This window comes from Dermacentor silvarum, chromosome 9, assembly GCF_013339745.2.
Source record: "Dermacentor silvarum isolate Dsil-2018 chromosome 9, BIME_Dsil_1.4, whole genome shotgun sequence".
Classification (NCBI taxonomy): Eukaryota; Metazoa; Arthropoda; class Arachnida; order Ixodida; family Ixodidae; genus Dermacentor; species Dermacentor silvarum.
In genome coordinates, this window is record NC_051162.1 from 155,279,538 (window position 1) to 155,307,486 (window position 27,949).

The 27,949-nt window shown below is 45.8% G+C and overlaps 1 protein-coding gene across 1 annotated transcript; it reads left to right on the forward strand.

The window, feature by feature from the left end:
* Positions 1-27,880, forward strand: LOC119464552 (zinc finger protein 184). The gene is made up of 8 exons (XM_049656361.1): positions 1-339; positions 2,737-2,869; positions 9,249-10,132; positions 11,706-11,761; positions 14,947-15,070; positions 15,548-15,710; positions 26,025-26,187; positions 26,279-27,880. Coding segments are annotated over exons 1-8 (1,800 nt in total). The 5' UTR covers positions 1-338; the 3' UTR covers positions 26,555-27,880.
* The last annotated feature ends 69 nt before the right edge of the window (positions 27,881-27,949 follow it).

A 27,949-nucleotide genomic window follows, 5' to 3' on the forward strand; every position in this document is an offset into this window, starting at 1 on the left:
GTCCGCCTGTAGACGCTGGCTAGAGACGCTGGCTAACGGATAGTGCGCTTGTGTGGCATGCAACCCTACTTTTATAGCTGGCCTCCGTAACCCTAGCATGCTTGCCGTACACTAGAAAAGTTTACCGTAGTTGTACCACCGGTGACTTTAAAGTGCCTGTACCTGTAGTAAAAAGGATCATATAACAAACCTACAACAGCCACGCCGCGCCCTATGAGCCTTTTGACGATCCTGTCGTCTCGTTCGGCGGGAAGTGATGCGTCTCTGAAAAGAGGCTAGCGTGACCAGTAAATCGGCCAGCGGCGCGCGGTGTTTTCGCGGGGCTACAACCACCAGCCAGTGAGTTTGTTTCTCTCTCACTCCTTAACTGCCATGAAAGTGATGTTAGCGTACTGCCGACGTTGCAACTGCCACTGTCCCATGCGCCATTTGAAGAATCACGCCACGCCGTAGTTCGGAAACTTGTAACTATTCGTTTGAAATGCTCACAGCTGCTCGCTGATGATTCGTTGCATAAGTTTTACATGAACCGATAGAGGCATGAACGCGTGGTTTCACCGTGAACTTTCTCCGTAAACTACGCGAAAAAAAAAAAATGGTGTTCGCTGTAACGTTTGCATTGCGAGCCAGCGGCTTCACGGTGTTATGACGGCAGCAGCAGTACAAAGGCAGTCGAGGCTGAAATTGAGCAAAAGCTCTACACGAATGCTGCATCACAACTGATCTTGAAAAGCATGAACTAGAGAGAGGCGCTGACAGACTGTCGAACAGAAATAAAAGCGTGCGGACAGTTGTGTTTGACGACCATTAACAACGCAGGCTATCATCTATGTCATCTATGACTGCTGACGCGTACTTGTTTCACGTTACCGCTTAAGAGGCCCGTTTTTTGTGAAATTCACTCATATTTAAGCCTTAGTTATGTATCGGTAGGCGCACTTCATTCATAAACAGCGTATAGATAATTGTCTACGTGCCGCCCTGCGCAAAGGTAGTGTAGCATGTCTTAATCGCGAGACATGCTATCTTTGGTTGTCTATTCATTCATAGCGGAAACTGCACGAGTTGTGCATTGAGAAAAGAGCGTATTCGTTTCGTATTACTCCTTGTGTGGAGAATGCATTTATTTATTTATTTATTTATTTATTTATTTATTTATTTATTTATTTATTTATTTATTTATTTATTTGTCAAAGTTTGGTTCATGTGTCAATCTACGCTATTTGTGCGACAAGCGCAGTCCTCTTTTTGAGACCTTGTGCTCTAAGACTTGAAATCACAGTGAAACATTACTTGTAATTTTGAGCTTTTGGGCAGTCGTGCCACTTTTTTTTTTTTTTTTTCGATTTTCAGTGTGTTAAGTATTCAGAAGTTCAGAATCTAGCCATCCGTGTAACATCACAATGGAGCATCTCTGCAATAAAGAAAAAATGGCGATTATTTGTTGTTTGAATCAAGGGCCTCATGACTGTCATATGGACGCTGTGTTGCCTGCAAGAAAAAGAGATAAAAGTTGCCATATAACTTTACTCTCCTAGTTCACAAATGGTTCCAATGGGTCACTGCAAAGGCTGGATAAAAATATATTATTGCTTCTTTCAGATTGAAAATAAACTTGTAAAGTTCAGTTAAATTACCAAAATTACGGTTTACGAGCTCCATCAAGCAGATTGCAGCAGTGTAATAACCAATTCTGTGGTCGCAGAGTTTTATGATTTGGTTTTACGAGTGCCATTGAGCGGAGCGTGCAGGAGAATGTTGGACAATTTCATGGTCTCCGAGACTTATGGCAACATGTTAAACATGCTAACAGGTGTCTTAATGGGCACACCGTCGACGTCCTTGAAGGCCCTGAAGTGTACCTGTGGCATTCCTCAGTAAGCTCCAGTGCAAACTCAGTGAGGCAGTTTTGTCAAAAGCCAATTAGTGTGGTTTTTAGCTGGAAGCGAGCTGCACTATTTCAATGAAGTTAAAGGGAATACTGAAATTTTATTGCAAAATTGCACATGCAAATCTTTCAAATTGGCTTACTGAAAAACTACACAGCTTTCAGTACCATATAAAGTCAACAGACAATGAAGCAAGGCTTCATTGTCTGTTGGCTTTGTATGGCCATGATTAACAAAAATCAAGCCCCTCAGTTTCCCCTTCTCCTCTTTCATTCATTCATAGCAAGGGTCTCGAATCTGGCAGCCTTGATCTCATTAGATAGCGTACGATGGTTTTTCAGCCGCATGCTTGCTCTCCTAAGTTCACGTGTTACGTGATGCCATCGGATAGAAAAGGGTGTTCCACGTCCGCCCACCTTGGCTCTGAGGGGCGCTGGCTAACACTCCCAGGGCTAGATCTAGTAAACATAAATACCCAAGTTACTGGACAATTTGATAGCCGTAGCACAATTGGTAATGCAACGCACGCGTAATGCGAAGGTTGTGGATTCGTCTCCCACAAGCGACGCGTTATCTTTCCACCCACTTTCATTTCCTATTTCTTTATTATTTTCGAGTTAATTTCCCTGATGCTTTCCTTAGCTTGATTGTCTGTTGGCTATACATGGTCGTGATTAACAGAAATCGAGCCCATCGGTGTCCCTAAAACTTTCAGTAGTATCATTTGGTGTACATGACCAAAGAGAAGAGAAAAAATGTGCGCTACAAATTTTACCATTGCAGCTTAGAGGCACTGTTGTGTTTAAGAGCTTGTCTGGCGCTCCAAGAGGTGTGGTTGTCTTTGCAGTGGAAGAGGAGCAACCCTCTCAGCAGGAGAAGCTGCAGGAGGAAGGAGCGACAATGCAAGGCTTATCAGACAGTGACATGTTGCAGTTGTGCAAGCAACTGCAGGAGATACGTGCCCGGCTTGCCAAAGCCAGGTGGGTGCTTTGAGACGGCTTCTGCCGTTGTGATTGGCTGCATGTTTGAACAGAGCTATATAGGTGCTTTGAGACGTCTTCTGCCGTTGTGATTGGCAGCATGTTTGAACAGAGCTGTGCTTTATTTCAATGACAGTGATAATCTTCCAGAATTACCACTGTCGTTGATAAGGAAAGTGTAATCATTGCATTCTACTGGTGCTAACATATGGGTCAGAAACTTGGAGGTTAATAAAGAAGCTCCAGAAAAAGTTAAGGACCGTGCAAAGAGCGATGGAACGAAAAATATTAGGTATAATGTTAAGAGACAGGAAGAAAGCAGTGTGGATCAGAGAAAAAACAGGGATAGCTGATATTGTAATTTACATTAAGAGAAAAAATTATACCTTCCTTCCACTCCGTGAAGATGATCGAACAGCGAAGCTGTGTTAGTTACACCGAGTGTTACATGTGCATGTGTTGCACGGGATGGATGCAATTGTGTAAACACAAGTAAACACATATCTACAACATGAACTTATGTTGTATTGAAACATTGCGAGGCTAGAAGAGACGACTTCCGACACTACTCGACGAATGTCCAGTTCTCTGGCCGAGCTGCCGCCAGAGGCATCGGCTGCAGTCAGGGACAATGCGCACGAACGCAGGGAAACGCGGACAGCGGCAGTTCTGCGCGTTATCCAAAAGGGCATGCCGCAGAGAAACACCTCTTATACTCATCGCCTCCCCTCCTCCGCTGGTCACGTGACCTGCCCTCCCCTGGCCTGGCTCTCATCCTCTCCTGGTCACGTGACCTGCGTGACACCAGCGGATGGACGGACGGTGCAGACTCGACCTACAACAGCTCCGCCGTTAAAAAATGGAGCTGGGCAGGCCATGGGGTAATGCATAGGGAAGATAACCGGTGGACCATTAAAATTACAGAATGGATGCCAAGAGAAGGGAAGCGCAGTCAAGAATGGCAGAACGTTAGGTGGGGTGATGTGTCGCTCTGATCGTTCAGTGGCAAATAGGTTTAGGGCTGCGATGCCTTCAGTGAATGATTGCTGTATTTTGCAACATAAAAGTACAAGACTTGTAACGTCAAATTGCATGACGCAATGCCATACCTTTCTTTCATGTGCTATGCTTCCGAGTTGCGAAGGCAAGCCGTGAGAAAAGTCTCTAGCCTTTGTTGCATTTCCTGCTACATATGAAACAGGAATGTATATTTAGACGTACAGCATATGGACAGGGGCGCACACTCACCACTGACAACAAATTTTATTGAAAAAGGCACACTGCATATTGTCATACATACATTGTTCTTGTACTTTTGTGCCAGTTACTGTCATTCACCCTGTTATCACTGTTATCGATCTATTGTTATCTTGAATGTTGTGACCAAATCTATTGCGAGAGACACTGCTCTAATCAGATTGCATGTACAATGCTAATAGTAGTGTTGTACATTCTCGAATATATCCAAGCACCAGTGATTACTTGTGTATGAATGCCGTCTGTTAAGGTTTGGTGACGACAACTGTGCTGGCCACTGCAATTGTCATTTGAGTGTTGTCCGTCTTCTTCGGCACAAGTGGGATTCACACGACGGGGACAGATTGCCAGTTCAGCCAGTGGATGAACATGATGTAGCTCAGTGCCACCAAATCATGCTACATGCAAAAATGTCACAGACAAGCTGGCAGCGACGCAATTTGTTGTGCCTTAGCCATGTGACTGTCGTCTGTGGACTGAATGGGTAATCCATCTCGTCTCTGTGAATCCAGCAGTAAAGAAACATTTAAAAAAAAGTTATACAGGGCAATTCAGAAAGTAATGCCTCCAAGCCCACTACTTTGCCACTAGTACTGCAACCATTTTGAAATCTTTATCAATAATGCACTGATGTTTAAGCTATAGAATGTCACTTGCCTCGCCTTTCTACCCCTTTCGTTCCGAGTAATCAAGCAAACCATGGCATCCAGTGGCAGCGTCTGGTTGGAACAGCGGGCTGTAATTGAATTTCTGAGTGCGGAAGGTGGTGGCTTGTGTGGAGATTTGATGCGGCTATCTTTTGGTCTTACGCAGTCCTTGCCCAACTCCGCACACTGCTGATGTCAGCACAGGCATCCCTGTGAACTGTGGTCAGACGGCAATGAATGTTGATGGCTGCACAACCTTCCGCAGTCAGAAATTTAATTACAGCCCGCTGTTTTAACCGGACGTCGCCACTGAATGCCATGGATTGCTCGATTACTCTCTAATGAGAAGTGTTCAAAATGTTTACTGTACTATTGGCAAAGCAGTGGGCTTAGAGGCATCACTTTCTGAATCGCCCTCGTATTTATTGGATAAGTCAGTCATGATTCTATGGTACGCGAAAATCCACTCACACTGAGAATACGCTTGCTAAGTCACAATAGACGTAGATACCAATGTGGCAACACCACATTGAACTCTAGTTTAGTCACTTGGAAGTCTAGTGCCAGCTCGCCACGGCATCATAGATATTAACTGACCCTGTTTGAGTCTAGTTAATTGGTTATCAGTAAATATGCACTATGTTGTATTCTGAAGGAATTACACAGAAGTTTCAAGGATTACCCCACTACAGCCCAATAAGGAGAAAATACTTTGAAATCTGTGTTGTCATGCTGACATCGTGGCACTGGGATTTCGGCTTGAAGTGCAAGAAGTGAAAACTTATCCTTCATGGTCTCTTATGGTAGTAATCAATCTCTTACAGCGAAACTTAACAAAAAATAAAGTTTTGAAAGGATACTTTATCAGTCTAAACTGATCTAGTGCTTCTGATTAGCAACCCTTTGAGTTGTACTTTTTGACAGTCTTTAGTTCTTCACCATTGTTACATGGCTTAGCTATGTACACACATAACCACCAGCATGGCGCAGCCATTGTGCGCCACACCACACAAAGGTTCGGCAGGAAGAGCACGTGCCAAACCCATGCATGTTGATAAAACATCAACCACACGACGGCACAACTCCTTCCAACTCGGCAAGCGACTCTCACTGAGCAGGTGCAAGGAAGCTTAACTCTTTCATTCATAGGGCTGTCGAGAAAGTGTTTACACGGGAATTGCCTGACTGCATGAAATTTTTCAGCTTCAATGATTTTCCGAGTGTATGTCTGCTGTTTGACATTTGCAATACAATTTCTTCTAAGTCGGTGTTGTCTGTGTCTGCTCCTGTCCGTCCTTTGTAACTGCGCTGTATATCTAGTGACGTGTCGCCAACAAGACCACCTTTCCACGCATCTGCCCAGGCAGCTCAGTGGCTCTGGCGTTGTGCTGCTGACCGCAAGGTCGCGGGTTTGATTCCCAGCCGTGGTGGCGGAATGCAAGGATGCGCATGTGCCGGCCGAGGGCACGTTAAAAGAACCCCAGGTCGTCAAAATTAATGCGGCGCCGCAAAACTTGAAACTTGTTCTGTTGCGACCTCCTTGTTCTGTTGAAGCCCACCTGTTTGCAGGTGGGCTTGGTGGCATTGCAACTGCGCAGGCCACTAATCGTTTCAACTTCGTCATTCAGGTGCTCAGTCCGCTCATCACGTGCCTTTTCCTTCCTGGACTGGCGATGACGCCACTGAGCGCACCTTCAATCTTGCCAACTCTTCTCAATGTGGACGTGTCAGTCGTCCGTTAACGAGCCACTGCATTTCACCCTTCGCAGCAGAATGGAAAGCTCCATCAGATCCGACATCATGCGTCAGCCATATGGTCCCCGTATAAAGTATGCCTCGTAGATGACCTTGAAGCGGTACAAAATCGTGCCGCCAGATTCATTCACTCTTATTCTCACAAAGTCAGTGTTACTGCCTTTAAAGCGGAATCTGAGTTCCAAACTTTATCACTCCGCCGGCGCATAGCAACACTTTTTCTATTCCACAAGCTTTTCTATTCTTCACTTGATGGTGCTCCTTGCATCACCCCACCCGCATATATATCTCGTCGCACTAGTCATCAACTGCAAGTTTCTCGTACATGTGTAAGAACTGTGTTCATCATCTTTTTTTCCTCGTGCAGCCTAAGACTGGAACGGCCTTCCTCACAATATCGTCACTATCACCTGTCCATCATCTTTTTCTGCCAATGTGACTGAATACCAGTTGCAATTTTGAATGTTTTATTGATTCTTTATGTACACCCACCCCTTATGTAATACCCCCTTGTGGGGTCTTTAAAGGGCCCCTAAACCACCCAGAGGTCGAAATTTAGCTGTGGTGTTGTAGTTGTGCACGAGTCTACAACCTACATATAGCTGCGAGAATTTTTCGAAATGGTGCCATGATAGCGGAGTTACACGTGTTTGATGATGGAAACACGGCCCTCGCTCGTTTCGCTTTTTCCTTCGCTACTCTCCTCGTTGGCTGGTCTCTCCTCCTCGCCAAGAGTTCATCCAAATGTCCCGTGGCATACGTCATTGCCAACGTGCTTCTCAATACACTGTCCACTTTTGGTTAAGGCATGTCCAGACTAGCGGCAAATACACCGACGGCGAACCGGCCCCCAGTGCCGTAAACGTCTGCTGCACGAGAGGTGTCCGAAGTAGACGGCAGTTCGGCTGGCGCACCGCCCACCGCACGACCGACGTGCCAACTGACAACCGCGAAGCTGCGCGCCTCCGCCAGTGGCCACGCAAACATCGGCTGCAGCTTCTGTTCCAAGCAAAATAATTTCCCCTAGATAAAGTGATCCGTAAATTGTACGTTTCATGAAAAACGATATCCACTGCCAAACGTGAAACACGAACGAGAGCTCCGATACTTGTCGAGCTCAGCTGCAGTGCACGGCTACCGGCGGCAGACGACCGGCTCATCTGTGCTCGCATTGCAGCCAATGGCACCGCTAATATCAGCGTATTTTCTTCTTTGTGTACAATTATTGCTAAGTGCTACAACAATGCTAAGAAAATATTGCGGCTTGTGAGCGTCGGCGATTTATTCCAAAGCGTTGTCTGCTTTAGCTTTGAAGTGAATCGGAGAAGGCCTAGCGACGATATCGGCGCCATCGAGCGATCTGCAGCGGGAGTGGTGAGGCTGCTGCACAAATGGGTCCCGGTCTCATCCTCTCTACGGCAAGGAAATCTTGCCGTTCGCGAGGAAAACCGCCATCGAACGGCGGCCCACAAATGGCAAATGGCGTGCGGCGAATCACCGTGCCGGTAACGTAGACGAGTCTTAGCCGCGACTCAGCGCTTCTCAGCTACCCGCTGTTGCTGCCATGCCGGCCGGTGCTCATGCGAAGCATGCCGTGTGTCGCGCGCACGTCTGGAAAGGCCAACACTGTCTTGCATTCTGTTCACGCAGCTAATCAGACTGCTAAGCACGACTGTGTTCGAACGTGACTGATTTGGCACTTGAGTTGCGGGCTGTAATTACTGATTCGCTAGTGCGCACAAGCGAGCAACACGAGAAAGAGCAGGGAGCGCGTGTACCTGCTAGCAGACAAACCAGAAGTCGTAGGTTGTTGTTCGACGAATGGACATCGTCACCGCCGTTGACATCACCAGATGCACCCTGGTGACATCATGACGACCGCTTCGGATACCGGAAAGGCCAGGACAGGAGGACGGCATGTTTTTTTTTTTTTCTCTTTTTTTTTTTTTTTTTTTGTGGTGGGCCCGCGGCGCGTAGCGCTGCAGCCTTTGGCATCGTTGATTGTGACAGCATTCTGAACTCGATGCGCATGTTTGCTTGAAATGTTCAAAAAATATCTGAGGTGGTTTAGGGGCCCTTTAAGGTAAATAAGTGAATTGAAATGAAATGGCTCTGGTTCTTAACTCAGTTTCGGCATTGTAGCCGATAGTAATGCACAAACTATTTTCCGACACTTCCCCCATTTTCTTTCCTTTGAAGTGCACAGTTAGAATAGGGTACACAATGTACCTAATGCAGCCTTTGGTCATTTGTCTTTCTGCTGGAAGACATAGCTCACAAGCCATTTAGGCAACAATATTGTTTTGTTTGTTCAAATGTTTTGACAAAAACTCACTCGGTGTTCCCTACAGTCACTCGCTTCATTCTCCTGGAAAGCATAGTCAGTGCCTTCATTCACAAAGCTTTTTCTTTTACCTAAGAGCATTTCCTCAATGGCTGGCATTCAGGTGCCTGCCAACCCTGGTGGCATTCATATGACAAGGCGAATGCTGCAACGGTGGTCATTTGCAGACAGCACTTGTGTAAGACAAATTTTTCTGAATGCGTGCCCAGATTTTCTTGTGGATAGCCGTTTTCCCCAGACTTACTTGTATGACTCTTGTGCCGTAATACTTTACACAAGATAGATCCGTCAAACATCGAGGAATGTGACGGTATTTAAATGCTTTTCTGATTGCAACCGCTGACTGACCATGCTTCTTCTTATTTCTGTCTGTCAGGGCCAAGGCTCAAGTCGATAGCACCGTTCAAGACAAGGCAGCTGCAAAATTAGATGAAGTATGCGAGTTGCTACAGCGAGAAAACCTGAGTGACTGCTCTACCTGTCCGAAAGATGGAACCTCATCCGCAAACAACGCTTCAACGATGACCGAAGATGATGCCGTGAATGCAGTTATTGTGGGGCCGGCCTGCGGTCCAAGTTGTTGCGCTGCGAATGAAACAGTTGGGGGTGACGACGCGTCCGTTTCGTCGGCGGTCATCGTGGACACGGCAAACCTCGACGTAGCCTGCGAGACCGTCTCGACCACGGACTACTGCGTTGTCACGGAGAGTCCGTCGCCCGCGAAAGCAGGCGGAGTGCGTAACAGCGTATCGGGAAGCTCTCCTTGCAACGAGGACCACTGCTACGCAGCGGGCCTAACCAGCAGTGACGAATGCATCCTTCCCGACACGCAGGTTTCGTTCAAATTCGTCCACCAGAGTTCGGAAAAAAGGCCTGCTCCCGCTGACACGCAAACTCCCGATGCGAAGAAGGCGAAAACCACTTCATCGGTCTCCTCCGAGACTTCACTGAAGAGCCGAGTGATCGTGGCCGGAGCCCCCGTTCCATCGGGGACCCCGGGTCCCGTGATTGTGCGCCGGTGTATTCTGCAGCCCGCCGGGGCGAACATTACGCAGACAATGCGGAACTCGTCACTGCCCATTGCTAGCCAGTCCAGAGTTACCATGTTAGTGAAGGCGAAGGATGCCGGCAAACCGATTCGTGTGCCGGTTCACATGTATCCCGCTTCAAATCAACAAAGTGGTGCATCTGGCACAGACTCGCCACAGAAACTCACGATCGTGCACATGAAGGTCCTCCAGCAGCCGCCGCAAACTAGTAGTGAGTGTTCTTTCTTTTTTTCTTCTTTTTTCTCTCATTCTAAGGCACGTTCTAACCTTTTATTTATTTTTACCCACCGGGGTTCTTCTTGGTGCTTCTGTTTTGATGCACTGCGGCGCCGTACTTTGAGGAAGTTTAAAAGGAACACAACTCCCTGGTGACTATCTGGTGGGTCATGACACACCTGAGGAATTTGTCGAGTCACCCACCACTGAGCCATCACGCACAAGAATCGAGACTTCTGAATGTGGTGCGGCAGTGAATATACTAAGTATAAGGTTGCTGGTGAAGTCCCAAGGTTGGCTGGAATTTTATGGTGGGGAAATGCGGAAAAAAAAAAATCACTTTGCGTGCATTGTTTTTTTTTTTTTTTTTTTTTTTTTTGTTAAAGAACCCTAGGCAGTCACAATTAATCAGGATCAACCTAGCATGTCACACCACTTGCAGTGCTTTGGAACATGGAACCATGTTTATCAGCCAAGACATTTCAAGCTCTACCTTGGTTTGAAAAGATGTCTTTTGTGTCATATTGCACTCACTAATTGCAATACTAGTATGTAGTGCGTAATAGCATAACATGCAGCAAGCAAGTGTAGTTCAGTAGAACATGTGGCTGGGCCCGTTGGTATGATGCGTTATCAAAACAAAGAATAATTTTTGCATCTATATGAAAATGATCACTTTTCTGTACTAGCCTGGCTCGAAAACAATGGCGTGATGTTTCCACTACGCTCGGAAAACTACCGAAACAGACTACACAAGGCTGCAATGCTTAGGCCACTGGGCCTAACCAGCCCCATTGCAGTGCGAGTCGGGAACCAAAGCGGTGGTTTCGTGCCAGTAGATATGATGGCTACTTTGTTTGTAGCAGCCATGCCTCCGGCAATGTGCTTGCAGTTCATGCCCGAAACGTTGTGCGGCGTCCTAAGTTTCAGTTATTATTTAGTTCTAGAAGTAGGTGTCAGTGCTGCATGGAAGTTCAAATAATCTCCAAGGTACGAATTGTCGGGCGTCTAAAAAAATTGGCCGGCGACTGTATTTGTCACTTTTGTCACGAGGGATATATGTTTTGAAACACCTGCAAACAAAAATTTGCTTCACTATAACCGAAATTTAGTTGGATACCACATTTTCGGTATCGTTGCAGCCGTAGAATGCTCTATTGAAATGAAGCATGACCAACCAAATTTTATATTTACCTCATTTTATCCAATAATTTCTTATATCAGTGTTCAGTATATTGAGTTTTGACTGTAGCGTTTCATTAACTGCTTCACAAAATTTTTGCTTTGCCCAGATTCCAAAATGCATTGGAACTGTGTGTGACTTCAGTTTTAAAAACGAACAATTTAGCTAATTGTTTCTTAAGCAGTCGTTAGCATTTTGCTCGGCACCTTCTCTGTAGCTGCATTATTACTGTAAATATTTTTTATGTGATGCAAAATTTTGCTCCAGTTGGCCTTCGAGCGCATGCTGTGGTGTCGGCAATTCCAAAGCGCCTCAGTCGTGTTGAAATCATAAAGACAAAGTGTTTTTTGATGATGCACTTACCATTAAATCCTTCTCCTTCCAGAAACGTCTACGGGAAAGCAACAGAAATCGCAGAAAACGGTATCCAAGGGTTGTCAGGTATGATGGCCATCTCGCACATTAAATTTGTGGCTTGAGTCTACCACAGTTGATGAAAATTCGATCGTCCCTTTCAAGCCCCTACCATGATGACTTGGCAGCTTTTATGCATAACAATACATAAAAGGCATAATACTTGTGTAAATACCTATACATAATACAATACAAAATACAGTAAATACAGTCAAACCTCGATATAACGAAGTTGCACTTGCAACGAAGAATTTCGTTATATCGAAGTTTCATTAGTTAATTAGAACTAAGATGGGGAAATAAGAATGGTTTGTTACATCGCGAATTTCGTTAAATTCTATGGTATCGCGCATCTATGTTAAAACATACGCGTTTAACTCATCTGCGCTTCCACGTGTCATCCGCTTGTGGAACGACCTTCCCAATATCCTGGTAGCTGAAGCTAACAAAGAAAAATTCTGTCACGACATAAACATGCATTTCTTACTTTAAATAACTTTTTGCTGCGATGCATCTTGTATGCATTTTTTCTTTCTTTTTTTGATCTGAAGATTTTAGAGTTTGTTTAAACTTGATTCTTCCTTGTATTATTATTAACAAAGTGCTTTGTGTTCTGTATAATTGTATGCTATTTATACTATGTAAAATTTTTGAAGCTCCCCTTACCCAAATCTTCGAGCCTGTAAGGTATTTTGAATAAATAAATAAATAAATCGAAGTTCGTTATATCGAGGTTTGACTGTAATACATACTGAATTTTATACATAATACAGAATACAATGCATAAAGTTGGTCACGCATTTGGCTCGGGCGTGGCGGCTGCACGTTTATGAAAAACACTCATTTATCGTGCTTTGGGGTGCACGTTCGAGGGCCACTGTAGCAAAAAAAAAAAAAAACTTTCGGCAGCCACTTTTGCCGTTAGAGGAGGTTTGGCGAGCCAGAAAAAAGGCGGGAAAAGGGAAAGGCTGTTGGTAATGCAAACCGTGAAAGTTCTGGCTCCAGCTTGTCTTGACGTAATGGATTTTGACAGCATCTGCTGACTGGTTAAAATTTTTATGGTAATAACGGATTATGTACCTTTGTATTATAGACTCGGCTTGGAAAACCTCAAGCACTCATACTTGGCCACAAATATGAAAAAAAAAAAATACTAATATTTTGAAACTTGTTACGTCGCACTGACTTTCCAGCACTGCTGTGTGTGCACAAAACTAACAAAAAAACTGAAACTTTGAGCTAATTTTTCTCTTCCGGCAATCAACTGCTTATGTGAAATTAATGAAAATAGAGTTTTGAGGGAATTGACACCTCAATATAAAGTGATTTAGTGTTCCTTTTTAGTGTCTATTTAAGGGCAGATACACCTCGGAGATTCATTTTTGGTAATAGCAAAATTAATTAGACGGAATTTATGCACAATGTAGAGTTTATTCCCCTATTTTCAAATATGATTTTAGTTTCCCAACATCTGGGGCGCGATCTTGCACGCGTTCCAAAATGGAACGGAGGTGGTCCGTTCCATCGAGCCGCACACGATTGGTCAATTTGAACTGTGACGATCAAATTGACCAATCGTGTGCGGCTCGATGGAACGGACCACCTCCGTTCCATTTTGGAACTCGTACAAGATCGTGCCCCTGGTTATATTTCTTTGCTTACTCAAGTGGGAGAAGTAGGTTTCTTGTGCAAGTTTTGGCGATTCGTACGCAGCCTAGGAGAGGATTATAACATGGCCTGTGTTGCTCCTTATCAACAAATAATTGCAAATAAACCCAAAAATAATTTTTGCCCGCTTTATTATTTAAAAGAAAACATTTTTAATCTCGACTATACTTATCGAGAACATTTATGATTGGTTTCCAGAAATGCACATAATCACGATTGCAGCAGATTACAATAATGTCTTAATAGTTGTATTCTACTCATTGTTGTGCGTATGCATGTAAAATTTCACACTAACTACAGGAATTTTTGTGAACAGGTGGTAAATTGAGCGTAAGATTCAAAAAGAATGGAAGTTGAACGTTCGTAAACATGTTGTTCAAACATGTTTACCAGCTTCCCTCACCAGCTTCCTCACCACCAGGCCTCACCAGCTTCCTACTCTAGCCAGGCTTTCCTTGCTATGCTGTCATGACGAGATTTAGCTTCACCTGTCCCTGTTCTAATAATTCATTTGATTATTCTCCGGTCTCTGGTTGCTTAGAGCGAACAACAGCCGAATCAATTAGAAGGACACCCAGTTCCTGTAGAACTGCCTTTAAGCTGTTCTGGCCTTTGTTGAACGACAGTATGGTTATAGAAGTGGCAATCTCCACAAAAGCGCATAAAGCAAATTTTCTCTTGGGCGCAGCAACCACATCTTGCTGTTGAGAGACTCGGGACTCATTCAGGAGTTTGCCTTGAATCTTGTTGAATCTGTCAAAAAAATCTTGTTGCTTCTAAACTGGTGCATCTTGGCGCCATCTCTCTGCACTTTGAGGAAGTTTTAAAGGAACACAACCCCCTGGTATTCTCATTTGACTCCTACGTCGAGGTGGTTGAATGCAAAAAAGAACACTCGCTTAGCATGCTTTCGGTGCTTGTTAAAGATCCCTGGGCAGTCAAAATCAGGATCAACGTAGCCTGACATAGCTCCTGTAGTATTTTGGAACATGCAGCCTTGTCTGTCAGCCAGCCGTAGCTTGGTTTCAAAAGATGTGATTTGCTGTTTCTTGTGTCTTATTGCACACACTAAGTGTATTGCCGTAAAACATGTGGCTGGGCCTGTTGGTTGAACTTCTGTGTTGATTGAAATCTGCATTGTTGTGAAATCCCAAGAAATGCATGTTTGGCCTTCATTTTCTATTCCAGTAATCATAAGCACAAAATTAATGAGATTGCGTTTTGGAAAAAGCTTTTATCAGCCTCTAAACTGGTTCAGTGCTTTCTCTTTGGTTTCATGCATTTCCAGCGCTTGAAAGAAAAAGGAAAAAAATAAGAGAAGAGGAAATTAGCAAGGACAGGTAGGACACTGTGCCATGGTAGCACAGTGTCCTACCTATCCTTGCTTGTTTCCTTTCCTCTTCTCTTATTTTTCCTTTTTCTTTCAAGCACTGGAAGCGCATGAAATGCCAATTTCCTAACTAGCCCAGCTGTCTGCTTTAATTATTTCTCTTTGGTGTTCATTTAAGTTGGTTGGGTTTTTCGCTCTTGCTCATCATGCGCAGACCACCAGAATCACCAGGGCCCAGACACGGAAAAAGGCTGCCCGTGCCGAAGTTGAGCAGGAGCCCTGCACTGCACTCGTGAAGACATTCCCCCAGCCAGATAAGCGTAAGGGGCGCAGGAAAGGTGAGCATGGGTTAAGAGATTGTTTATTGTACACACACTTTTGGCGTTCGAGGACATCAGCAAGTCTGGACATTTGGCACGCGAGGACCATTGAGCGAGACAGCCCTCAAGGCAACACGTCGGATTTTTACCGATGCCAGGCATCGTTGTGCGTGATGTTGTTATATCGAGATTCCACTGTACTTCTACATTTCAATTAAACGTAGCACTCGATCTCCCCAATGCCTTCCTTGGCTTCATTGACTATTTTTGAGCACGGTTGTGGCTGACCAAACATCTTGTCCCCTCGGATCCCCTTATAAATCTCGCTCGTAGCTTCATTTTTGGTGTGTTGATTGTGGTCTGGCGTGTGTCGTGCAAATTTCGGATACGAATATTCCCCGAGGTCCTGAGAAATTTCTTGTCGAGATTCTGCTGTAGGTACTTTATTATTATAAAGTACTGTTGCCTGAGCACCTCGTATGTTGTTTGGTACAGGCAAGAACGCTATGACCACCCAGTGCGTGGTGTTCTGCTGCGAGGCATGCGGCGACGCGTTTTCGGCAGCCAAGCACCTGCACCGTCATTGGCAGACACGGCACCGGAAGAAGCAAGAGGGCAAGCACCAGTGCTCTTACTGCACCTACAGCAGCGACCGCAAGTGAGTCTGTCTTCTGTTCTCTTTATTGTGATGATAATTATAGTAGAACCTCATCCATACGTTATGAGGGGGGGGGGGGGGGAATGCGAGAAAAGCATACTAGCTGGGAAAACGTACGATTCGAAGTCACTCAAAAAATTTGGCAGACCCAACTGTAGCTGACGTTACGTAATGCGAAGTGTTGTGGGAGTCGCTAAAACACGACACGCCAATGCGCTCCGAGCTGGTAGGGGCCCAACCGGCCCGAGACACGCGTTGTCGGTGTTGGCGACTTCCACAAGCTTACATTTGCACTCTTCGAATTCTGCCAGGGTCGGCAGCTTCTTCGGGCAGAGCGTTTTGGCGGGAAGTATGACGTGCCCATGCGGCGAGAATCATTGTGGCCCGAGACGTGCTTGGTTGTTTTCCTGTGCGTAGTGTTTTAAGACCGGCGATAGCAAACCGAAATGAAATTTGTCTGGTGGGCGACGCCGTAATGTGGTGCTGCCAGAGGGAAATGTGGCACTCACTTCGCACCGCTTGGGTTATAAATGGGTTATCGCCTATTAGAAGCGCGCAGTGCACTTCCACTGGTACGAGGCCACACATGCTGTGAAACAGATAGGTGAACGTGCCTATTGCAGTAGGGTTGGCAGCGATGGCTGTGATTGCGACTTGCGGCAATCTGTAAGCAGATCTGCTGGTACCGGAAGAGGAAGCTTATTGTGTGCCTGTATGTTCACGAGGCAGGGGCAGGCGAGTACTGCGCGGAAGCTGCTGTGCCAGGCACCTACTGCTATCGCCAACGCCTGCCTCCCGCCATTTCTTGTTCACGTGAGATCTAGTGGCCAGAAAACGTATCGTACAATCGCAGTTTCGCTATGTACTGAACATTGCTACCGAGAGATAGTATTTTCCACGAGCATATTAAGGAGGGAGGCTACCCCTGAGACCCAACTTTTTTATTTCTGAAGATGTCTGGATGGAACTTTCAGGGTATGTTCACACCACTAAAATTAGAGGAACTGTGAACATTCATGTAGCTGAGTGACTAGTTGCAGAGTTACAAGGGTCTAACAATGTGGTTCATATGCATTCCTGAGGAAAAGCCTGGAGAAATCCCAGGATGCAGTAGGAAGCTGAAGTTGTGATGGTCCCTTGATAGATATCCCAGGGTGTAACAAAGCCGTATTCTTTCAACAGCAAAGCTGTTTAAGCCAGTCGTAATTTGTGGTTCGTATCAAGAAGCTATCATCATCAGCAACAAAGAAATAATTAAAAGGAAATAACCTTTCTTGGGGCCGAGGCGGGATTCAAGCCTGCGTACCCACGGTCACAAGGTGAGCATCATAACCACTAGGCTATACAGCCATGCTTGCAGAACATGCATTTATGCGAACCATATGATTGCGTTCAAGCGTTGTCGTCTTCATCCCCAGCTGGCACGTTCACACGCGCTCGTGCCAATGCTCTGCGTGGTGAAGAAGAGGTTTTGCGCGCTATGCTCGGGAGAGAGATAACGAAAATGAGAGCGAGAGAGAGAGAGACGCATTCACCGAGCGGGTCTGCTGGGATGCGTTGTCGGCATTGCAACGCAGTGGAACGCGGTGTCGGTGTTTCAAGCTGCGCTACGCAACGCGCAGTGACGGTCGTAAGTCCGTGACACGCGAAAAGACATTATCATCATCATGAGTAATAAGATGAAAAGCATGCACGCACTTCCGGAAAATGCTGGGCTATGATCGCCTAGCTTCACTGTTTCAAGCCTTGCGCGGTCGAGTGCGAGGTTGAGTTTTTTTTATTATTATTTATTTTATTTTATTTTTTCGCTTGAAAAAATTTAACACAACTTTGAATTTCATAGTTCAAGAGGACCACAATTGTTAAAAATAAACTGTTTATTATAAATTCACAACACAGTTTTTGAAAAACAGGAGATTGTTATGCCCTGGTAAAGTCATTCGGGAACAGAGTAAAAGAAAAAACAGCACGCAAATCCGAGAAGTGGTCTTCCTCAGCACTACCAGCAACAAAAATACATTCTGAGCAAACGGGCCATGAAAGTTTGACCCATGTTTTTTCATTAGAAAGTCCCTGCGGAGAAGCTGGAAGTGCTACCTTGTGCACTCTTCTTCTGTCTTCTGCCTGCAATGGCAGCAGAGTAGGCTAATACCTGTACCAAGGCGACCTGACACACCTCAATCACTGCAACATTCGACTTGTGCAGGCAATTCTGGCTCCACCTTGAGTGGGCTCGACATTGTTGCAATCCAAGTTGCAGCTTTGTTTTCTTGTTCATTTCGAACGCACACGTCGTGTTCTAGCAAATTTTTGTGCTTTAGAATTGAGTAAATACAGTAAGCCGAGTCACTCGACTTGGGCTGTTGTCCTAAGCTGACTTGCTCGTAATATTAACTTAATAACCTGACTTAACAACACTAACTTAACAAACCTAACACATGCCTGTTAAAGGGGACCTGAAACACTTTCCTTACTAATCGTAGAATGGCCTCCCTATTAAAGTACAGTCCCCCGCAGGGGCGTCTGCGTCAGCAGGCGTTTGGTGTGTTGTGACACCACGGACCCGAGCACATGAGGGTCGGACCCTCCCGCGTTTAACCGTGCGTGGCTTAGCCGTGTCCGGGGAAAAGGGGATCCTGGGGGTTGAGCCGAAGCCGGGTGTTTGGACCTTTAAGGCCCCTCGGCAGAGGCAACACACCCCTTTGGCCTCGGCTTCACGTAGACGGCACCCCCGGACTCACCCACCCGGGGGAAATCGGTAGTTGCCTTTTCCTGTCTCTCTCTCTCTCCCTCCAACCTTCGTCTTTCTCTCTTACTTTCCATCTCTCCTGTCTTCTCTTCACTTCGTTTTACTTCCTATTTTCCAGGCAGCAAGGGTTAACCTGGTGTAGTTTATCCATCCTTGGGTCTATTATATTAGGTTATAGTGACTATGTACAGCTGGCGTCTGCATCTCCTTCGGGTCTTGTAGCGTCCCCTTGTTGGGCTCGGTGGTGGGCGGCTGGCATAGTTACCGAAATCATTGTTAGCTTATGGCTTTTTCTTCATTCCCCCGACTCCCTGATCGCTCTCACAAACGAGGGCGCACCGAAGATATTTTTGAATTCCATGGCAACAGATTGCAAATCTTCCCCCGATTTCATGTGATCCATTCTGATAAACCCGAAAAGACGGTGAGAATGATCTCACCCTTTCTTGTTTCGAAAAGTCTGACGAAAGCTCTTGGAGCAGGCTACAAAGCATCGAAAATGGCTAGCGGCGACCTCCTTTTGGAGCTCCGCGATGCGAAACAGCACGAAAAGCTTCCTAACCTAGTGTCATTCGGGGAGATCCCAGTGACAATATCCCCGCACCGAACTATGAACACCAGCCGTGGTGTTGTCTTCGACGATGACCTCATGGAACTGACAGAAGCTGAACTGTTGGAAGGCTGGAGCGAGCAAAACGTGATCACTGTTAAACGAATCATGCTAAGACGGGACGGCAAAGAGATCAAAACCAAACATATAGTACTTACTTTTGGCTCAAGCATCCTGCCCGAGACAATCGAGGCAGGCTATGTAAAGCTACGGGTCAGACCCTATGTACCAAATCCTCTTCGTTGCTTCAAGTGCCAGCGTTTCGGCCACAGTTCCCAGAACTGCCGAGGCCGACAGACATGTGCTAAATGTAGTTCCGGTGACCATGCCTCTGAAACATGCGAAAACTCTCTCCACTGTGTGAACTGTGATGGCGAGCACGCCGCATACTCGCGGTCGTGCCCGTCCTGGAAAAAAGAAAAAGAAATTGTAACGATTAAAGTAAAGGAAAATCTAACGTTCAAGGAGGCACGCAGGCGGGTATCCTACCTGCCAAAGAACACCTTTGCCGAAGTGGCGCGTCAGGGGGCAGCGTCGCAACGGCTTCCGGCAGCTGTCCGGCCCGCACACAGCGAGCCGGCAGTGACGCCATCCGCCCCCCCCGGCGGCTGCAGCTAACGCTGCTCCGCCAACTCACAAGAAGGGGCCATCAACCTCCGGGCTGGTGGCCTCAAGGGCCTCGTCCCTCGAAACGAGGCCTTCCCGTCAAAACAACCGCTCGCAAGAGCGCGTGTCCAGCGCCTCGCAAGAGGCGATGGACACAACAACCTGCCAAAGGAGCCAAAGCGCCAAAGGAGCCGCGAGAATCTCGCGATCGCTCCAAAAAAGAAAAAGCCCCATCACAGGGCCCGACAAGGGCTCTGTAAGTTAAATTAGTCTCTTTTTTAAACACACAGCACAAAAAAACACTTCCAACATGAATACACAAATAATACAATGGAACGTCAGAGGACTCCTACACAACCTCGATGACGTCAAAGAAATCCTACACAGGTTTAATCCTAAGGTGCTGTGTGTACAAGAGACACACCTTAAACCTACACAATCAAACTTTCTCCGGCAATACGCCATTTTTCGTAAAGACCGCGATGACACAGTCGTGTCTTCCGGTGGTGTGGCTATTGTAGTCGATAGAGGTATTGCCTGCCGGGAATTAAAACTTCATACGCCCCTAGAGGCAGTTGCTGTCCGAGGGGTGTTGTTTGACAAGCTGATCACTATCAGCTCTATATACATCCCTCCCAATTATCAGCTACATAAAACTGAATTCCAAAACTACATAAATGAACTTCCGGAGCCATATATAGTTGTCGGAGATTTCAACGCACATAACACTTTGTGGGGAGACTCACGTTGCGATGCGAGAGGTCGCCTAATTGAAAATTTTCTGTTCTCTTCAGGCGCATCATTACTTAACAAGAAAGAGCCTACGTATTACAGCGTTACACATAACACATATTCATCCATTGACCTAAGTATAGCATCGAGTACACTAATGCCATACCTGGAGTGGTCCGTTCTCAAGAACCCCTTTGGGAGCGACCACTTCCCAATTATGCTAGGCTTAACAGAACAAGATAGATGCTCGCCACACGTTCCCCGATGGAAGCTTGACTCGGCTAACTGGGAACTTTTTCGACAAATAACATATTTAGGCCGGGATGACATTGCCTCTTTTAACATAGACGATGCTGTGGCGTATATAACAGGTTTTATCATTGACGCTGCTGAAAGGTGCATACAACAATCTAATGGACTGGCTAATAAGCGTCGCCTGCCATGGTGGAACGAGGAATGCCAAAAAGCACGTAAAAAGCAAAACAAAGCCTGGGGATTGCTTCGCAACTCCCCAACAGCTGAAAACCTGATAAATTTTAAGCAAGCAAAGTCGCAGGGCAGGAGAACGCGCAGACATGCTAAAAGAGAGAGTTGGGAAAAGTACATCTCCAGCATAAATTCGTACACCGATGAAACGAAAGTCTGGAATAGGGTAAATAAACTAATAGGCCGGGAGTCACATCCCCTACCCTTAGTAAGTAGCCAAGGTGATAGCCTGGAAGACCAGGCGGATTGTCTAGGTGAACACTTTGAATATGTATCAAGTGAATCGCACTATACAGAAACTTTCCTGAAGTTCAAAGAACGCGAAGAACGGCAGCCCCTTAACCGCAAAGGTTCTTCGAGTGAGGCTTACAATCGACCATTTACCTTAGTCGAACTTAAAGCATCTCTCACATGTTGCAACAATTCGGCGCCAGGTGGCGATCGTATTATGTATGAAATGGTTAGATACCTACACCCTGAAACACTGAAAACACTCCTGTCTCTTTTTAATGCCATGTGGGCGGCTGGGTGTATCCCGTCCTCATGGAAAGAAGCCATAGTCATCCCGATACTTAAACAAGGCAAAGACCCGTCCTTAGCCAGCAGCTACAGGCCAATAGCTCTAACAAGCTGCCTGTGCAAGCTGTATGAGAAAATGATAAACCGGCGTTTAATCAGTTTCCTAGAAAATAACGAAACACTAGACCCCTTCCAGTGTGGCTTCCGAGAAGGTAGGTCGACAATAGACAACCTTGTTCGCATCGAGGCAAACATCAGAGATGCGTTTATTCATAAACAGTTTTTACTTTCTGTATTTATAGATTTAGAGAAAGCGTACGATACGACATGGCGCTTCGGAATTCTGCGAGATCTTTGTGCGATGGGGGTCCGCGGTAATATGTTAAACACAGTCGAAAGCTACTTGTCTAACCGCACGTTTCGCGTAAGAGTGGGCAATGTTTTATCTAGAACATTCACCCAGGAGGCTGGTGTGCCACAAGGGGGCGTGCTTAGTTGCACACTCTTTATTGTAAAAATGAACTCCCTGTATACAGTTATTCCACGCAGCATGTTTTATTCTGTGTATGTTGATGATGTACAGATAGGTTTCAAATCATGCAACATTGCTATCTGCGAACGACAGGTACAGCTTGGATTAAACAAACTGTCTAAATGGGCTGATGTAAATGGATTTAAAATAAATGCAAAGAAAAGTACGTGCATACTTTTCTCAAACAAAAGAGGCATGACACCAGTGCCTAATCTCACGATTAATCAAGAGGAACTATCCGTGAGCAGTGAGCATAAATTCCTGGGACTAATTCTAGACTCGAAGCTTTCCTTTATCCCCCATCTTAAATATTTGAAGGCAAGGTGTCTGAAGACGATGAACCTTTTAAAAATGTTGTCGCGCACAACATGGGGTAGTGACCGAAAATTCCTCCTTAACTTGTACAACAGTCTTGTCCGCTCACGCCTTGATTACGGAGCTATAATTTATAATTCTGCAACGTCAAGTGCATTAGAAATTCTAGACCCCGTTCACCATCTGGGCATCCGCCTCGCGACCGGTGCTTTCCGAACAAGTCCGATCCAGAGCCTCTACGTAGAGTCGAATCAGTGGTCACTTCATCTGCAGCATTCATATAGTAGTTTTACATATTTTCTTAGAGTACACGCGAACATTGAACATCCCTCTTATTCAACCATAAACGACATGACCACGGCCACACTCTTCGAAAATCGACCGGCATCGAGAAAACCGTTCTCTTTGCGTGTGAGGAATCTTAGTGAGGAAATGGGTGTTCCGTTGCTTGAACACTGTCTTATGGCTCCAGCGAAACTGTTACCACCGTGGCAGTGGCAGCTCATAGAGTGTGACACATCATTCGTAGAGGTCACTAAGCACGCACCAGAGGCACATATCAAAATGCATTTCCTTGAACTCCAGTCCAAGTACACATGCACAGAGTTTTATACAGACGCTTCTAAGTCACGTGACGGGGTGTCGTATGCAGCCGTCGGCCCATCCTTTTCGGAATCCGGTGTACTCCACCCGGAAGCAAGTATCTTTACGGCTGAGGCTTATGCACTATTGTCAGCTGTGAGGCATATAAGGAAATCTAAACTTCAAAAATCAATCATATTTACAGACTCTCTAAGTGTCGTAAACGCTTTAAAGTCACCCTGTAAACAGAAAAATCCTATACTCATTGAGCTCTATTCCGTACTGTGTAGAGCGTATGTATCTAACCAGCATATCATTATATGCTGGGTGCCTGGCCATAGAAGCATTGAGGGTAATGTGCTAGCTGACCGAATGGCTACGTCAATAACATCGCACGCTACCAATCCTACAGCTACTGTTTCTGCAACAGATTTGAAACATTTCTTGCGTAAGAAATTGCGAAGCCATTGGCAACGCCTGTGGGATGAAGAAACAAATAATAAGCTTCACTTGATTAAGCCACAGTTAGGTTTCTGGCCCTCCGCAACGAGAACACGGCGAACTGATGTCCTGTTCTGTCGTCTCAGAATAGGTCATACATTTGGCACCCATAGTTTTTTGTTGACCGGGGATGAACCACCAACCTGTGGTAGATGTGGTGAGAGGCTAACCGTCCTCCATGTTCTCCTGGAGTGTCGGGATGCCGAAGCAGATAGAAAAAAACATTTCCCTTTAGCTTACCGCTATCATGTCCCTCTGCATCCCAGCATGTTTCTTGGTGAGGAACCGCTGTTTAGCACCAAAGCAGTCCTCGTTTTCTTAAACGACGTGGTACTGCATGTTATAAGCCCAATAAATTCATAGCACATCCTCCCTCCAGAGGATGCTGCTGTGATAGTAGTTTTGTATAAGCACATGCCTCCAGGCCCTTGTGGTTCAAGGGCTCTGTTTAGGCAGTAGTGCTTCTGTCCAATTACTACATTTTTAAATATTTTAAATATCGTGTCACTCTTTCTCAATGCATTCTTCATTTCATAGTACACCTCATTAGTCATTTGCATGATCTTAGTACCTGTATATTTTACGCACTTTGCAGCGATTATTTTTAGGCCCCTTTACAGCCACACTTCATCAACTTCTCAGAATTCATCGCTCCACTGCACACTCACAAACACTGGCATGGCGCTCTTTGGCCATAACTGGCCCTTGCGCCATAAAACACCACACATCATCATTAAAGTACAGTCAAGTCCCGCTGCAACGAAATTCACGGGACGTGTGAAAAATTTTGTTGTTACGGAACTTCGTTGACGCGAAATTATTATGTCTATACACACGCCAAACAGCAAAGCCGCGAACGAAACCGAAACCATCGTCCGTGAAATCTTCGTGATGGCGGGGTGCAAAGGTTGAGAGGTACTGGAGGCAGTCAATAAAGTGTCAACTTCACGGTAGAATGCATTTCGCACCTTTGTTACAGCACTTTTCGTACGTTGCGGCCGACGTCTAACCCAACGCGCGTGCCCGGCCGATCGCGAAACACTCGTGCACCGTCGTAATGAGGCGGTTTCAATTATCACAGTTTCACTGCATATTTATGGCAAAGTCAGCAAGCTTGGCTAGCTTGCGCTTGCAAGAAGTTTTATTTCAGAGAAGTCGGTCAACCTGGCTGGATTTCTTATGGAAGCAAAGGCGTTATGCGAGTCTCACAGTCCGTTAAAAGAGCCATAGCAATGTCATTGTCGTGGGTTCTGGTAATTTTACTGATGAGGTCAAAAGGATCCATTGCTTTCAAAGCATTCGCCAGAGTCAGTGTGTAGCCGATTGTCATTTTCCCCAGACGGCGAGACGGCATCTTGTTGACAACAACGGCTGCAGAGCGGCTGCGTGTGGGCCATATCTTGAAAGTGATCTGCCCGAGCATGCCCGCCCAGGCCTCATCTTCGAAGCGATCTGCGATGTGGGCAAAGTGCAACTAGTGCCAGTAGAGTCGTGCGCTGGGCTTTCGATTTCTTTTTTTTTTTCCCTACATTGAAGCGAGAGACGGCACAGAGGTCAATTTGCCCACTGCTATTGCCGTGCCTCCACACACCAGCAGCGCCGGCGACAAGTTATCTTTTCGTCCACTTTCATTTCCCTTTTCTTCATTATTTTCTACATTCCAATTTCAACTGCACTTAATTTCCCCGATGCTTTCCTTGGCTTCGTTGTCTGTTGGCTTTATGTGGTTATGACTAATAAAATTGAGCCCCTCGGTTCTCATTCTTCTTTCGTATATATATATATATATATATATATATATATATATATATATATATATTCGTAATTTATTTCGCTCAAAATTGAAACTTATGTATTGCTGAGAATTTTCTTGCGATCACGAAATTAGCCAATAGTGTTGGTCGGCCAACTGCTTTCGATAACGACATTGCGGATGCGATATGAGCCGTCTGTTCGCTGCTTTTGAAACGAGATTGTAAATTCCTTGCTGCTTGCAGTGCAAAAATATTTTGCTCACTTGTTCACAAGAGCCTTGTTAACAGATCGGCAACATTTTTTTTTTTTTTTGATATGTTCAAAAAGTGTTTCAGAGCCTCCTTAACTCTCCCAAGTTTGCTATAAAGTTTACAAATTTGGGCTCCTTCGACTATTTTATGAATTGTGCTTCAAGATTTACTAAAATAGATTCAATTCTTGAAAATGTTCCAGACGTGTTAGAGGATGAGGCAAGCCAAGATTGGAAGAAAAAAAAATGCATGCAACAAAAGAAAAAAAATGCATATATGGTACCTGTGACACCCTTTTGTGGCAATGCAAGACAAAACAGGGCTACTTGCTCCAAGCAAGTTTATTCAAGCAATTTCCTGAACCAGGCTAAATCGGCTAAAGTAAAGCTGCTGAAAAAGTCACTGTGATCTAAACACTGTGTTGCTTCTTGGTCTCTGCTGTGCTCATCTTGCTCTGCGCCCTATATGCTGCGTCTGAACATAAACAATCGTAAATAAAGTGCTTATGTATCCCACAAAAGGTGTGTGCTCACGGCAAACAAACAAAGAGGTGCTACTCCCTCACCCACCCCCCCCTCTCTGTCATGTCCATGAGTATTCCTACGAATTTTTTTATTCCTGCGGGTTGTCAGGTTTGCTAACGAGTTCTTTTACTTCTCTCCGCACCCGCTTGCAGGGCCCACGTCACAATGCACGAGCGGACCCACACGGGCGAGCGCCCATTCTCCTGCTACGTGTGCCAGAAGGGCTTCTACCGTGCAGACGACGTCGAGACACACATGCGCGTGCACACCAAGGAGAAGCCGTTCGAGTGCGACGAGTGCGGCCAGCGCTTCAACGTCTCGTCGAACCTGAACCGCCACAAGAAGCTGCACTCGGACGACTGCCGAGATGCACGCCTGCGCCGACTGTGGCAAGACGTTCAACCAGAAGGTGCACCTCAAGTCGCACATGCGGACACACACGGGCGAGCGGCCCTACCAGTGCAGCCAGTGTAACCAGCGCTTCACCGAGCTCGGCAGCGTCAGGAAGCACGAGCGCATGGTGCACGCCGGCGACTACCCACACTACTGCCCGCACTGCGGCAAGGGCCTGGCCAACAATTTCAAGCTGAAGAAGCACCTCCGCGCGCGCCACTTTCAGTTCAAAATGGAGGACTACGTGGACGAAGAGGAACAAACACCGGAGACGGTGAAGGCAGAATGAAAGCGGGATGAAATGCACGGTGGTGTAGCCAGGGGACAAGGTGCGGCGAGCAGTGTCTGGCATCAGCAGTGCAAAGCAAAAGAAAGTCATACTCGGCTGTCCGGCGTTCGCAAGCTTTTGCATGCCTGGAAGCATCAGCTCGCGCTTTGACCAGTAGCTTAGAGCTGCAGGTCCTGAACTGCGAACACTATAAGCGTTGCAGCTGTGATGCTCATAGAAGCCAACAGCATTTGAAGGGCAGTTCTTGTAAGAATACCTCGGTTTGGCCGAGTTGGTTCATCTTGACAGTTTTCATAAAATCGCGCTAAAAACGAAGACGAAAAGAACACGTACGACAGGACGGGCGCTGAAGTTCCAACTGGCGTTTATTTCAAACGGTCATCTATATTATGCACAGTGCATCAGGTGCATCATGCACGCATCATCATACATAAGATTGTATGGTCAATCAGCTGACAACTGGACAAAGATGGACAGCTGACACACTTGTCAGCTGTCCATCTTTGTTGTTGCAGGAAAAAGAAGTGACATTTCTTTCGAGATATCTAGGCACGTGAACTGATTGGCCATACAATCTTATGTATGAACTGATCGACTTGTACACTCTTTTGTATGATGTTGCGTACATGACGTACCTGATGCGCAGTGCATAAATTAGATGACCGTTTGAAATAAACACCAATTTGAAGTTCAACGCCCGTCCTGTCGTATGTGTTCCTTTCATCTTCGTTTTTAGTGCGTTCTTATGAAAACTGCAGTTCTTGTGCTACTGCCTGAGCTGGCAAAAGGGGCTTGGCAAACAACGGAAGAACTGGCATGCCTGCACCTATGGGTCCGGCTTGTGTGCTCTGGTAGAACAACGGAAATTGAGAGCAAAGTGGACTACAAATAGGCACTCGTGAATAGTAAGAATAAAAGACAGTGGTGACAGGGTCGTGCTCGTGTGGAACATCCAGGAATTGTGAAGAAAAACCAGATGACAACGTTTGGTAAAGGCAGCAGCTTGATGAACGACTTGAACTGAACCACCTGCAGACCTGGCTTTATTTTCATAAGCACTTCAAGGCAATTAAGCACAACGGAACACGCATGACGGGAAAAGTAGAATTCCAAAAATATGCGGAAAATACCATGGCGCCACATTTGAATTGCATCATGTGTCCATCCAGCACTCCGGCGAGTCCAGCAGTGCATGGAGTGTGACCTTAATCTTCAGACGAATTTGGTGAAGAAGGACTTGGAAGTCGGAAGAACACTTGTGTATGCAGAAATATGCTTCACCACAGTGTGTTGCAAAAAACAATAATAAACAGATTCTGTTGGGAACTGTCGAGGTTGTGCAGAGGGTGAGGGGGAGTGAAATCGCCAAGTCAGAAAATCCTGATTTAAGTTTTT